Here is a 14,006-nt window from a genome sequence, read left to right as displayed (position 1 = left end):
GGGGGAGAGTTGTTTTGGCCCCCAAAGAGTTTTGGCAATGCCTGGAGAGATTTTTGATCCTCATGACTGGGAGGGGAGGGAGTGTGACTGGCTTCTAGTGGGTATGCCTCCAAACATCCTACAAGGCCCAGGGCAGTACCCCTCCCACTCCCCAGATCAGATCAGATCAGTCGCTCAGTTGTGTCCAACTCTTTGCGACCCCATGAATCACAGCACGCCAGGCCTCCCTGTCCATCACCAACTCCCGGAGTTCACTGAGACTCGAGTCCATCGAGTCAGTGATGCCATCCAGCCATCTCATCCTCTGTCGTCCCCTTCTCCTCCTGCCCCCAATCCCTCCCAGCATCAGAGTCTTTTCCAATGAGTCAGCTCTTGGCATGAGGTGGCCCACCCACCCCCAAAGAATTATCAGGATCTATATGATGGCTGAACTTTGCCTTGCTATCTTTTAGGCAGCCCAGCCTTTGTATACTTCCCATTGTTGGAATCAGGCTTTCTCACAAATAACATCTCCTTTGGCTTCTGAGATGATGGGTTTAAAGACACCATGTTATAAGGGCACAGAGCGAGGTCTACCAATTGGAGAAACAGCCACACAGAGGCTTCTCTAGCCTGTCCGCCAGGGGGTCTGCCAGGGGGTCGCTGGCCTGGGCCTGCTCTGCAGTGGTCTGGTGCCACCCCCTGAGAGCTGCGACGCCGCCGGCATCTCACGTCTCTCTTGCCTCTTTCTGTCCGTGTGTCTCCCCAGGTAAAGATGAGCCTTCCAGCTACATTTGCACAACATGCAAGCAGCCCTTCAACAGCGCGTGGTTCCTGCTGCAACACGCGCAGAACACGCACGGCTTCCGCATCTACCTGGAGCCCGGGCCGGCCAGCAGCTCGCTCACGCCGCGGCTTACCATCCCGCCGCCGCTGGGACCCGAGGCCGTGGCCCAGTCCCCACTCATGAATTTCCTGGGCGACAGCAACCCCTTCAACCTGCTGCGCATGACGGGCCCCATCCTGCGGGACCACCCAGGCTTCGGTGAGGGCCGCCTGCCTGGCACGCCGCCGCTCTTCAGCCCGCCGCCGCGCCACCACCTGGACCCGCACCGCCTCAGCGCCGAGGAGATGGGGCTCGTCGCCCAGCACCCCAGTGCCTTCGACCGAGTCATGCGCCTGAACCCCATGGCCATCGACTCGCCCGCCATGGACTTCTCGCGGCGGCTCCGCGAGCTGGCGGGCAACAGCTCCACGCCGCCGCCCGTGTCCCCGGGCCGTGGCAACCCTATGCACCGGCTCCTGAACCCCTTCCAGCCCAGCCCCAAGTCCCCGTTCCTGAGCACGCCGCCGCTGCCGCCCATGCCCCCCGGTGGCACGCCGCCGCCGCAGCCGCCGGCCAAGAGCAAGTCGTGCGAGTTCTGCGGCAAGACGTTCAAGTTCCAGAGCAATCTCATCGTGCACCGGCGCAGCCACACGGGCGAGAAGCCCTACAAGTGCCAGCTGTGCGACCACGCGTGCTCGCAGGCGAGCAAGCTCAAGCGCCACATGAAGACGCACATGCACAAGGCCGGCTCGCTGGCCGGCCGCTCCGACGACGGGCTCTCGGCTGCCAGCTCCCCCGAGCCCGGCACCAGCGAGCTGACCGGCGAGGGCCTCAAGGCGGCCGACGGTGACTTCCGCCACCACGAGAGCGACCCTTCCCTGGGCCATGAGCCCGAGGAGGAGGACGAAGAGGAGGAGGAGGAGGAGGAGGAGCTGCTGCTGGAGAACGAGAGCCGGCCCGAGTCGAGCTTCAGCATGGACTCGGAGCTGAGCCGCAACCGGGAGAACGGTGGTGGCGGCGGCGGTGGTGGCGGGGTGGCCGGCGTGCCGGGCGCGGGCGGCGGCGCCGCGGCCAAGGCGCTGGCCGACGAGAAGGCGCTGGTGCTGGGCAAGGTAATGGAGAACGTGGGCTTGGGCGCGCTGCCGCCCTATGGCGACCTGCTGGCTGACAAGCAGAAGCGCGGCGCCTTCCTGAAGCGCGCGGCCGGCGGTGGGGGCGGCGGGGACCCAGGCGACGACGATGACGCCGGGGGCTGCGGCGACGCGGGCCCCGGGGGCGCGGTCAACGGGCGCGGCGGTGGCTTCGCGCCGGGCACCGAGCCTTTCCCGGGCCTCTTCCCGCGCAAGCCGGCACCGCTGCCCAGCCCCGGCCTCAACAGCGCGGCCAAGCGCATCAAGGTGGAGAAGGACCTAGAGCTGCCGCCTGCCGCGCTCATCCCGTCGGAGAATGTGTACTCGCAGTGGCTGGTGGGCTACGCGGCGTCGCGGCACTTCATGAAGGACCCCTTCCTGGGCTTCACGGACGCGCGCCAGTCGCCCTTCGCCACGTCGTCCGAGCACTCGTCCGAGAACGGCAGCCTGCGCTTCTCCACGCCACCCGGGGACCTGCTGGATGGCGGGTTGTCGGGCCGTAGCGGCACGGCCAGCGGGGGCAGCACGCCGCATCTGGGCGGCCCGGGCCCCGGGCGGCCGAGCTCCAAGGAGGGGCGGCGCAGCGACACGTGCGAGTACTGCGGCAAGGTGTTCAAGAACTGCAGCAACCTCACGGTGCACCGACGGAGCCACACCGGCGAGCGGCCTTACAAGTGCGAGCTGTGCAACTACGCGTGCGCGCAGAGCAGCAAGCTCACGCGCCACATGAAGACGCACGGGCAGATCGGCAAGGAGGTGTACCGCTGCGACATCTGCCAAATGCCCTTCAGCGTCTATAGCACCCTGGAGAAACACATGAAAAAGTGGCACGGCGAGCACTTGCTGACTAACGACGTCAAAATCGAGCAGGCGGAGAGGAGCTAAGCGCGTGTGCGCGCGTGTGTGTGTGTGTGTGCGCGCGCGCGCGGGGGCCCGGGCCCCACCCTGCGCACCTGTACAGTCGCCCCGTCGCCAAGCGAGAGAATGCTGACCTGACACTTGCCTCCGCGTCACCGCCGCTCGGCGCCCCCCGCGGGTCCCCGGGGCCCAGGGGAGGTGGCCCTCCAACCTAACCTGTGTCTGCGAAGTCCTATGGAAACCCGAGGGTTGATTAAGGCAGTAAAAACAAAAAAAAATTGTGGAGCCTTTTAACTGTGCAATAATTTCTGTATTTATTGGGTTTTGTAATTTTTTTGGCATGTGCAGGTACTTTTTATTGTTATTCTTTCTGTTGAAATTCCTTTAAGAGATTTTGTTGGGTATCCATCCCTTCTTTAGTTTTTTTTTTTTTCCTTCCTTTAACCCAGTAGTAGCCTGAGCGATGACTCCTGAGCTCTGTAGAGGGGAAGCTATATTTTAAATTATAATTTGGGGGGTGGGGAGGGCGCTGCTTTTTTTGAAATCTAAGCTAAGCATGTGTAATTTCTTGTGAAGAAGCCAACACTTAAATGACTTTTAAAGTTGTTTACTTTTTTATTCCTTCTTTTTTTTTTTTTTTTGTCCTGAAATAAAAAGTGGCATGCGTTTTTTGGGGGGGAGGGGGGTGGATGTACAGCGGATAACAATCTTTAAAGTTGTAGCACTTTGTTTCAGAATTGGAATGGAGATGTAGCACTGATGATGTCCTGAGTAAGGGAGGCCTTTTCTATGTTGACTTCAACCTTGCCATACATAAGGAAACCTTTGAATGGTGGGCCTTCCCTCCCCGCCGCCCCCCCCCGCCCCCCAACAACAAAATACTCAGCACTGCCAGAGAAACAGGAGTTTTTGAGGACTTTGCCCCAGGAAATGGCCCAAGAGCATTCTAAAATTGTGCATTCCCAGCAGATCCCATCCGTTTCTTGGAATGTCGGTGTGCCGTGGAATGCCATTTCTGCTATTTGCCATAGATTAGACTAAATAAAATAGGCTGAAGGTACTTTGGGGGGTAGATAGATGGTGGTGGCCTGCAATAACACAGAAAGGAAAGAAACCAGCCGTGTTCTTTCAGGCTTCTTCTGGCTTGACAGTTTCTTTCTCTCTTTTTATCACCCTCACCACAGAAATCCTAAGTCATACGTTGCTACCAGTGACAACAGACCGTTTCTCAAGCAGACAATGTCCTGATGGTGACTGGAGGGGAGTTAGTATTCCCTCTGCACACTGATGACATTATACAGATGGGGTGGGGGGAATCTTGCCAATTTCAGTTCCCTTTTACTGCAAAGTGGGAAGAGTTCCATCTGAAGGTGCCCAGCGCTACTTCGTTTTTGTTTGTTTTTTCTATCCCCTTAGGTTGGAAGGTACTAAACATTGGACTGTTCAGATTAGACATTTGAATTCTGTTGACCCGCACTTTAAAGCTTTTGTTTGCATTTAAATTAAATGGCTTCTCAACAAGAAATTGCAGCATCTTCTTCTTTTTGGCCCAGAGGTGGGTTAAACTGTAAGGGATGGCTGAGATTGAGTGTCAGTATTGCTAAGCGTGGCATTCACAGTACTGGCACTATAAAGAACAAAATAAAATAATAATTTATTGGACAGTGTTTCTACTGCCATTCAATTTGATGTGAGTGCCTTGAAAACTGATCTTCCTATTTGAGTCTCTTGAGACAAATGCAAAACTTTTTTTTTTCTTTTGCAATGAAAAGACTTTAAAAAAAAAAAAACGAGAAAAGTACATTTCTTTAGAAACAAAGCCACATTTACTTTAAATAAATTTTCAAAAATCCTGGTTGAAGACGTGAAAATGCCATAAGACCCAATCAAATGAAGAAATAAACCCAGCACAACCCTGGATATCCATTAGCTGAATTAACCTCAGCCCCTTTTGCCTGTGGGACAACGCTGCTTAGATGTGGAGTGGAGGTGACTTACTGCTGAATTAAAACTCAAGTGACACAAGGTACAAGTTGATATTGTTGAATGAAAAAACAATTCAGGAACAATGGCTAATTTTTTTCTAAAGTTAAATTTAGTGCACTCTGTCTTAAAAATACGTTTACAGTATTGGATACATACAAGGGTAAAAAAAAATTGTGTGTATGTGTGTTGGAGCGATCGTTTTTTTCAAAGTTTGCTTAATAGGTTATTAAAAAAAATGCCACAGTGGCTGCGTGTATATTGTTTTTTTTTGGTGACGGGGTTTTAGTATATATTATATATATGAAAATTTCTTGATTACTGTAAAAGTGGACCAGTATTTGTAATAATCGAGAATGCCTGGGCATTTGACAAAACAAGAAAAAAAAAAAACCCTTTTCTTTTCCTTGAAAATGTTGCAGTAAAATTTAAATGGTGGGTCTATAATAATTTGTTCTTGTCACAGTAACTGTAAAGTCGGAGTTTTAGTAAATTTTTTTCTGCCTTGGGTGTTGAATTTTTATTTCAAAAAATGTATAGAAACTTGTATTTGGGGATTAAAAGGGGATTGCTACACCATGTAGAAAAAGTATGTAGAAAAAAAAGTGCTTAATATTGTTATTGCTTTGCAGAAAAAAACCCCCACATTTCTGATCTGTGCTTAATTCTCTCCTCCCACCTCCCTCTGGAATGGATATATTGGTTGGTTCATATGATGTAGGCACTTGCTGTATTTTTACTGGAGCTTGTAATTTTTTAACTGTAAGCTTGTCCTTTTAAAGGGATTTAATGTACCTTTTTGTTAGTGAATTTGGAAATAAAAAGAAAAAAAAAAAACAAAAACAAGCAGGCTGCCATAATATATTTTTTTAATTTGGCAGGATAAAATATTGCAAAAAAAAAAATTTGTATGTTAAGTCCTATTGTACAGGAGGAAAAAAAAAAAGGGTTGTTTGACAACCTTCGAGGAAAAGAAACAAAAGGAAGTAGCTAAATGCTTTGGTTCACAAATCATTTTAGTTGTATATATTTTTGTCAGAATTGGCCTCTACCAAGGACTGTTCAAAATAGGGCTTCAGTCTGAATGCCCTGAACCTTGCATCAAGGCTCCCTGGTGTGGCCACAGCAGACCGGATGGGAAATTCTTTATTCGCGTTGAGTGGAGAAATCAGTTTTTGTCAAGATGTCGGTACCATTTCACAGAGCCCTCCCTTCTCTACGAGGCATCTGTAAAGATGTCAGACGTGGGGGAGAGAGCGCACGCCTTCTCTTCACCACCACCACCACCACCACCACCTCTCCCACCCTTCAAAGCAGAAAGAAATGCAAACCGAGCTTTCTCTAGTCCTTGAGAGAACGTCAAACAAGCAAGCAAAACAAAACAAAATGTGATAAAGGGAGCTGGCGTATCAGCCAGGCGCAGGTGACGTGGTCTGCGGCTGGGACCAGTGCAAATTGAATTTCAGGAAGGGGTCCCCATCACAGCCGGGACCTTTTCATCCGTGGAGAGTGGTGGCCTGCTGTCTTTCTTACTTGCTCCGCTGCTTTCTCTCCAGAACCTACATTCGTCAGTCTCCAAATGCCTAGGGCCTGGGACGAATTCGGTGCCTTTCCATAGTTCTTTCTCTTTCCTTCCCACGTGTTTCCTCTCCATCTTCCCACCTCTGTCGGTCCTCGATGTGCTCATGTTTATCAGATTTATTTCTCCCTCTCTGTCCCCCCACCCCTGCCCCTCTTTTTTTTTTTTTTGTAAAGCCAAGTAGCTTTAAGATAATAAAGTGGTGGTTTTTTGGATGAGGGAATAATACGTTTTTAAAAAAATACCTATATCAGGAAGCCATTTTTTATTTCAGGAACTCTAAGAAACCATTATATTTCAGGTTATGAAAGTATAAGCAAGCATCCTTTCGGGCAATTTCTTTACCAAATGCAGAAATCTCTCTTCTGGGCGCTTTTCTGTTTAATATGCTTTTCCTCCTTGCCACTTACCTTTGCAAAGTAAAAAGAAGGGGGGAGGAGGCAGAAGATCAAGCTGAGATGTTTGTTTCCTGCCTGTTTGACCTGAAGCCCCACGGGCTGCCCTTTTCTCCGGGTGCCCTGGGGAGGTCCTTGAGCAGCCTCCAAGGCAATCCTCCTGTAGTTACAAAAGCTAGCCAGCTCTCACCAGCTTCCGCAAAGTCACCACGATGCCAGAATCAAGCCATCCTAAAGCACAAAGATTGTGTCTCTGTCGACTGCAGAGAAATGAGCATTTTTGCTTCTCTTTTTTTGTGTTTAAAAAGCCAACACTGAAGCAGATGACCCAGTGAGAGAGGCCCCGGGCCCTGGGGGGACCCTGCCGACCCCAGGCCGGTTTTCCACACTGCCACAACTTGATTCAAAGATGCCCCCAATTGGAACCTGCCACTTGCCATTTGAGGGTCTTTCATGGGGGAGGAGGAGGAGGCTGATTTCCTCTAAGCAAAAATGTGAAAAGTAGGGAAGTCAGCCTTTCGTTCTGGTCCTAAGTGACGGTCAAGGATTTTTGTGGAACACAGGCAAACCCATGAATTTTGGTGCTCCTTGTATCAGCTCTGCGAAGCAAAGTTACATTGAGTTAAGTTGTTTGCATTTGTACTGGCAAGGCGAAATATTTTTATTACCTTTTCTATTACTTATTGTATGAGCTTTTGTTGTTTACTTGGAGGTTCTGTCTTTTACTACAAGTTTGGAACTATTTATTATTGCTTGGTATTTGTGCTCTGTTTAAGAAACGGGCACTTTTTTTTTTTATTATGGATAAAATGTTGAGATGACAGGAGGTCATTTCAATATGGCTTAGTAAAATATTTATTGTTCCTTTTATTCTCTGTACAAGATTTTGGGCCTCTTTTCTTCCCCTTAATGTCACAATGTTCTGTTCAGCATGTGTCTGCCATTTCATTTGTACGCTTGTTCAAAACCAAGTTTGTTCTGGTTTCAAGTTATAAAAATAAATTGGACATTTAACTTGATCTCCAAACCTTGTCCTTTTCTGTGTCTTTCCAGGGTAGGGGATGGACAGCTTATTTCCAAGGGTGACTTAAAGGTCTCTCTCCATTTTTCTCCCGACGCAGGCCCGTTACTCTCGTATCCGAGAGCACAGGCAGTAGTGGCCTGAGAGACCAGCTGTGCTTTTTTCTTGACCTCTGTGAGGCTGTGATGCGGAATAGTGGTTCTCACTCCTGGTTACACGTTGGAATCACGTGAGAGTTTTTCAAAATCCCTGTGTCCAGGCCCCGCCCCAGACCAATTTCTATCCGATTCTTTCGAGGCGAGATCTAGGCATCGGTATTTTTGAAAATGACCCAGGTGACTCGCAAACAGCCAAGTTTGAGACCAAGTGGTATAAAAGTAAAAGCCCTCGTCTGGGAATGACAAGACTTGGGTCTAGTTTCTTTCAGCTAACATTTCCTGAATTTCCAGGGAGAGCCACTGGGTGAGGGGTCAGAAATGAGTAGGACAGAGGTCTGGCTGCCCTGTGTCCTTGGTCTGGTACCCTTGGGTCCCCATCGTGAAGGGAGGCTGTTTGAGTACAGAGCATCTCCACCCATCCATGAGTTTGAATGGAATCACACAGGAGCACCACCTTCTTCCTGCCACCTGTGTGACAGGTTGATAGATTGGAGCATGCTTTTCTCGGGGATAATATCACAGATCCAGAGGAGGAGGCATGGTCTTTTGGAAGGAAATAGCCTTTCACTGGGCTTTTCCCAGTGCTGGGCTTGGAGCAGTCAGCAAGATGGAAGGGGAAGATGACAGCTTCCCATTGGGTTTCAGCCACTTAATAAACCACTGCTTTCCTTCTACGAGTGAGAGGCAGAGCCCAGCCCTGAGTGAAAAGGGATCAAAGACCCACCGAGTTCTCGACTATTATTTTTTTTTCTGGTCACATCCCAAGGCATGTGGGATCCCAGTTGCCCGACCAGGGGTCGAACCTGCGGCCTCCGCAGTGAAAGCATGAAGTCTTAAACACTGGACTGTCAGGGAAGTCCCCCTTGACTACTCTTCTCATGTTTCTGGCTCTTTAAGACACAAAAAATGTTCCACTCAAGTCACTTTTCTGCAAACTCACTGGACGCCATTCACAAACCAGGTGGGCAGCCTGGGAATCTTCGCAAAAGACTTTGCAAAAAATGAAAACAACACCGAGCTATGTTTATGAAGATGCTGTGTGGGTTCTGCCCACAGAGGTGATCACAGGAGTGAGGGCCATATGTGCCTCTGTGTCCTGTCTCCAGAAAGTCACCATTCTCCCAACATATCTAAGCACTGGACGGATACAGGGTTAAAGATGCACGTGCTGGGTAACTTTAAAGTCCAGCACCCAAAATGGAGTGGGTAACCATTCAGGAGAAGCCCTGCCCTGATTTCTAGGCTGTTTTTTTGTTTTGTTTGTTTGTCCAGTCGCTCAGTCATGTCGGACTCTTTGTGACCCCATGGACTGCAGCACGCCAGGCTTCCCTGTCCTTCACCATCTCCCAGAGCTTGCTCAAACTCACGTTGGTGAGTTGGTGATGCCATCTAACTATCTGTCTTCTGTCATCTCCTTCTCTTGCCTTCAGTCTTTCCCAGCATCAGAGTCTTTTCCAGGGAGTCGGCTCTTTGCCTCAGGTGGCCAAAGTATTGGAGCTTCAGCCTCAGCATCAGTCCCTCCAATGAACAAAATTTCTAGGGTGTAGAGAATAAAAACTCCCTGTGAAGAATTATGTTCTTTTCTGTAGGTCCTGGGCTCCAAGTCTATCTCTCACTGGCTTTAGGATGCCTGTCTGAGCCGTGTGTTTTTTCCTGCCTAGAAAACTGAGCAAATAGCAGAATTGAAATGCTAAGCTGCTTTCTGATTAGGGCACGAGGGAATGTGCTCATTTGGGGAAGAACCTCCATCTGAACGTTGAGGAACAAGCACCTAATCTGAGCACAAAAAGTGCTTGGGATGACGTGTCATTCACACTCAGCGGGGCCCTTCCGGCCCAGCCCTTCTAAAAAAGCCCAGTTTAGAGATCACCAGCAGGGCAAACACAGGAAAAGCTCCACTCAGTCCTCGTTGTCTCACCAGTGGCTCTGGGACCTCAGGCCAATCCTTTCCCTTTTCTGGGCCTCAGTTTCCCTATCTGTAAAATGGAGCGTTAAGGTCATCTGGAAGGACCCATTTAGCCTTCAGATCAGCATGCCGTGTGCACAGAGAGGAACAAAATTTGATGGGAAAGTTAAAGTCCGAAATGTTCCGTATTTAGCTGGTGAAAATCAGGGTGAGAATGGGTTCTCAACAGAAAATCCCGTGGTTTTGGTGGCTGTACCCCGGAGTCGCCAGTCTCAAGTCATAGAGTCTCGTCTCCTCTTTTTCCAGGTGGTCCCAAGCATGACAGGGACCTCAGAGCAGGCTGCTGAACAGCTCACTCTTCAGCTGTAAGTTCAGCAACTAAAGCTGGAAAACATCCTCTTCTACTTTGGAGGTAAAACAAAATGAATAGAGCTTTTATAAAAAACACTAATGTGATGAAACAGATAATGAAACTTGTGACTTTCAAGCCAGGGAAGATGAAATTCTGACTTTCTTATGTGCCGGTAAAATCTTAGTCACTAATTGCCTGCTCTGCCTAACCTTCAAAACAATTTTATAGGATTCTGGTTAAAGACCGTTTAGGATGTGCTAAAGAAGTCAAAGCAGAGCGAGCTTAAAAGTCTATTTAGTTCCCAAAGCCAAGACTGAGCTGCAGGTCAGGCCTGGGCACACAGGAGGTCAGGCCTGGTCTTTGCTCTTGGGGGCCTCCTTGTTTAATGAGAGAAATGCCTTATGAAACAAGGCTGCAGGATGGGGCAACGTGGGCAGAGAGGAGCCTGGAGGAGGGAGGCAGTGATCAGTTGTGGAGAGGGAGGATTCGGGAAATTGTGCTGCTTTTTGAAAAACGTGTAAGGGTTCACCAGGAAGATGAGCACAGGTGAGGAGAAATGGCCTGTCTTGCAGAGGCTATGGCACAGGAAAAGACATGGTTGTTGGGAAAGTACAGTAAACCCCACGGAGAAGCAAAGTCATATAGTTAGTTGGACCCTGAAAAGCATCTAGTACAAATCCGTCTAATACAGGTATCTTCTCCCAAACCCTAAAGTATAGTACATCCATCTGTTCGTTTATCCAGCCATCCGTCTGTCTACCTGTCTGTTTATCCACCCATCTATCTATCTATCCATCCACCCATCTACCTGTCCATCCATCCATCCATCCATCTACCCTCTTATCCTTTTATCCGTCCATCTATCCAACCATTCTATCCATCATCCATCCATTTATTTATCCATCCAGCCAACCATCTACAAGTTGTTCATTAATTAACATTTATCAAAGATCTATGCTGTGTCAGAGACTCTGCTCAGAAGTTACAGATCATCAAGACTCACACCTGCCTTCCTGGGGTTTACCTTTTAGTGGGCAGAAGGGGACATCCACCCATCTATTCAGTTATTTATTTCCTTAATGATCCCAGAGCTCCTCCTGAGTGCTCCATACTCCTAGGCCCTGGAGATGCAGTCCAGGGCTTGGATGACTCCCAGTTAGCTGGGGATGCAGTGAGTGAACCGACAGTAAGAGTTCTGTCTTTCGGATGGGAGCACGGAGTCCAGCAGGAGGCTGGAGGAGACGTGTCCTTCGTTACAGGTTAGGAAACCCCGTCCTTGTCCCAGGCATCCATGTGTCCTGCCGACATCCAAACTGTTTCCCTTTACTGTGGTTTCCTTCTCACAGGACATGATCGAAATATACCTGTGTCCCGTGACCTTCTATAATCAAAGATGTAAAAAATAAGAAACATCTGCTACTGCTAAGTCACATCAGTTGTGTCCGACTCTGTGCGACCCCATAGATGGCAGCCCACCAGGCTCCCATCCCTAGGATTCTCCAGGCAAGAACATTGGAGTGGGTTGCCATTTCCTTCTCCAGTGAGTGCATGAAAGAGAAAAGTGAAAGTGAAGTCGCTCAGTCATGTCCGACTCTTCAAGACCCCTTGGACTGTAGCATACCAGGCTCCTCTGTCCATGGGATTTTCCAGGCAAGAGTACTGGAGTAGGGTGCCATTTCTCTGGAGCTAAGAGAGGTTTAATGTGTAACTATGAAATTGAGAAACGTCTAGTGTGGGACATATCCCAGGAGGTGAACCCAGAGGTCCTGTCTAGAAGTGGGTGGTCACTGTCTCTGTTCAAGCCCCACGATGCTATAACGAGCCTGACATGTCGCTCATGGGACAAGCCATGTGAAATGTCTTTGGTTCAAAATGCATTGCAGGCTGAAATTTCCAAAGGGTAGGCAGGTCGTGCAGGAAAGCCAGGAGCTACTGCAGATCAGAGATGGTATCTCCCTCCCCTTCTTTCTTCCTAGCTCTTCTTCCTTCCATTGACAAGATTGTACAAAGCATCTACTCCACACCCCATGGTACGGTGAGGAGCTGGTAAATGAAAGAGAGAAATTCAGAGGCAGACCACAGGTGAGGCTCCCAGCCCTCCAACCCCATCTTTGACACCAGCCTGACTCAGGCTTTGGGCCTGCATTTGGTGCTGTAATTGAGGGTTCCATTTTGTTGCCTCTCTCATGTTTCAACCATGTTCCTCTATCTTCTTTTGAAAGCTCTGGGGTAGTGTGTATTAAGAGCTAAATGATATTGTGGTCATTTGATCTGGTCATGTTATTCTCAGCAACTGTACTAAGTATGTGCTGTGCTGTGCTTAGCCTCTCAGTTGGGTCTGACTCTTTGCGACCCTGTGGACTATAGCCCACCAGGCTCCTCTCTCCATGGGATTCTCCAGGCAAGAATTCAGAAGTGGGTTGCCATGCCCTCCTCCAGGGGATCTTCCCAACTCAGGGACTGAAACCAGGTCTCCCATACTACAGGGAGATTCTTTACCATCTGAACCACCAAACAATTCCTAGAGAGAGGAAGAGTTATATGCCTACAGATGGTCACTTTGACATTTCATTAAATTCTTTTGTAACAGGTCCACAAACTTCTGAGGAGGCCAATAGGAAGCATAATAAAATATAAATAAGCAGCAGGGTTATAAATAAATAAGAGATGAAACGATGAGCTAGGCATATACACCTATGTAAAATTACAGCCTAGAGAAGCAGGCTATATGCTGCTACACTCAAATCATAGATCTGAATCCACATTTCTTGGTACCTAAAGGGAAAAAAGAAACATAGACACGTCGCTTATTATTCATGAGGAGAAGGCATTCTGGTGAATGACATACACGATGGCAAGATGTTAGAAGCAGCCTCTGTATTCAACAAAAAAGGAGTGAGAGAATGAAAAAGAGTTTGTTCAAGTGGAATATTTATATCCATTGGAAATGAGGGGGCTGAAGACTTTGGTAATAGTTGAGATGATGTCAACTTTTAGAAGAAGAGAAAATATTCGTATGCTGTGATTCCAAATGATCTAGCTAAGTGTCGGTGTGGATCCGACTCCGCGGTGGTTGTGGTTTCCGACTGAGTTCATCTTTGTGAGTTCCCCTCTGGGTGAATCTGATGACTTCTGCTATAAAAGCTGCTTTAGCACACATTCATGGCTGCTTCTGCAGGGCCCCAGTGTCTTCAGCTGGTCTGGAAAGGTAGTGCAAACCTGGATCCCACATACACTTGGCCCCAGTGACTTCTTCCACCCAAAGTCCAGAGAGATCGCACACTTCTTCCTCGTGTTCCAGACGGTGTAGCATTTCTTGTCCAGCTTTTGTTGGCAGAGCAGTTCTTCAGAATCCAGGCTTTATGAAAAAGGATCCATTCTAGGTGCCCAGTGTCATGGGGACGGATACCAGAACTCTAGCCCCTTAGTTCAGGTTCTGTTCCTGGACTGGCAACCCACTCGCTGTGGAGTCTGCTCTCTCTGCTTTGGCTGTGATTCCTTTTGCTTTCCAGGATTCCAGCTTTTTGTTGTTGTTGTTTGGTTGCTCAGTCATGTCCCACTCTTTCGAGACCCTATGGACTGTAGGCTGCCAGGCTCCTCTGTCCATGGGATTCTCCAGGCAAGAATACTGGAGTGGGTTGCCATAGCCTCCTCCAGGGGATCTTCATGACCCAGGGATCCAACCTGCATCTCCTCCATGGAAGATGGATTTTTTACCACTAAGCCACAAGGGAAGGCAAGTTACATCCAACTTCTTTTTTTTTTTTTTTTTAAATTACAGTTGATTTTATTGTGTTAGTTTCTGGTGTATAGCATGGT

At 48.9% G+C, this 14,006-nt stretch overlaps 1 protein-coding gene across 6 annotated transcripts in view; it reads left to right on the top strand.

Annotated features, from left to right (window-relative positions):
* Nucleotides 1–7,769, top strand: part of BCL11B (BCL11 transcription factor B) — a 111,394-nt gene extending 103,625 nt beyond the window's left edge. For all 6 annotated transcript variants that reach the window (XM_070775676.1, XM_070775677.1, XM_019984009.2 and 3 more), the window contains one exon: nucleotides 749–7,769. In XM_070775676.1, the coding sequence (XP_070631777.1) occupies nucleotides 749–2,820 (2,072 nt within the window). In that variant the 3' untranslated portion in view covers nucleotides 2,821–7,769. The remainder of the gene's footprint in view (nucleotides 1–748) is intronic.
* Nucleotides 7,770–14,006: the final 6,237 nt, after the last annotated feature.

This window comes from Bos indicus, chromosome 21, assembly GCF_029378745.1.
Source record: "Bos indicus isolate NIAB-ARS_2022 breed Sahiwal x Tharparkar chromosome 21, NIAB-ARS_B.indTharparkar_mat_pri_1.0, whole genome shotgun sequence".
Lineage (NCBI taxonomy): Eukaryota > Metazoa > Chordata > Mammalia > Artiodactyla > Bovidae > Bos > Bos indicus.
Note: the sequence above shows the minus strand (reverse complement) of the source record. Positions and strands in the feature narration are given on the sequence as shown.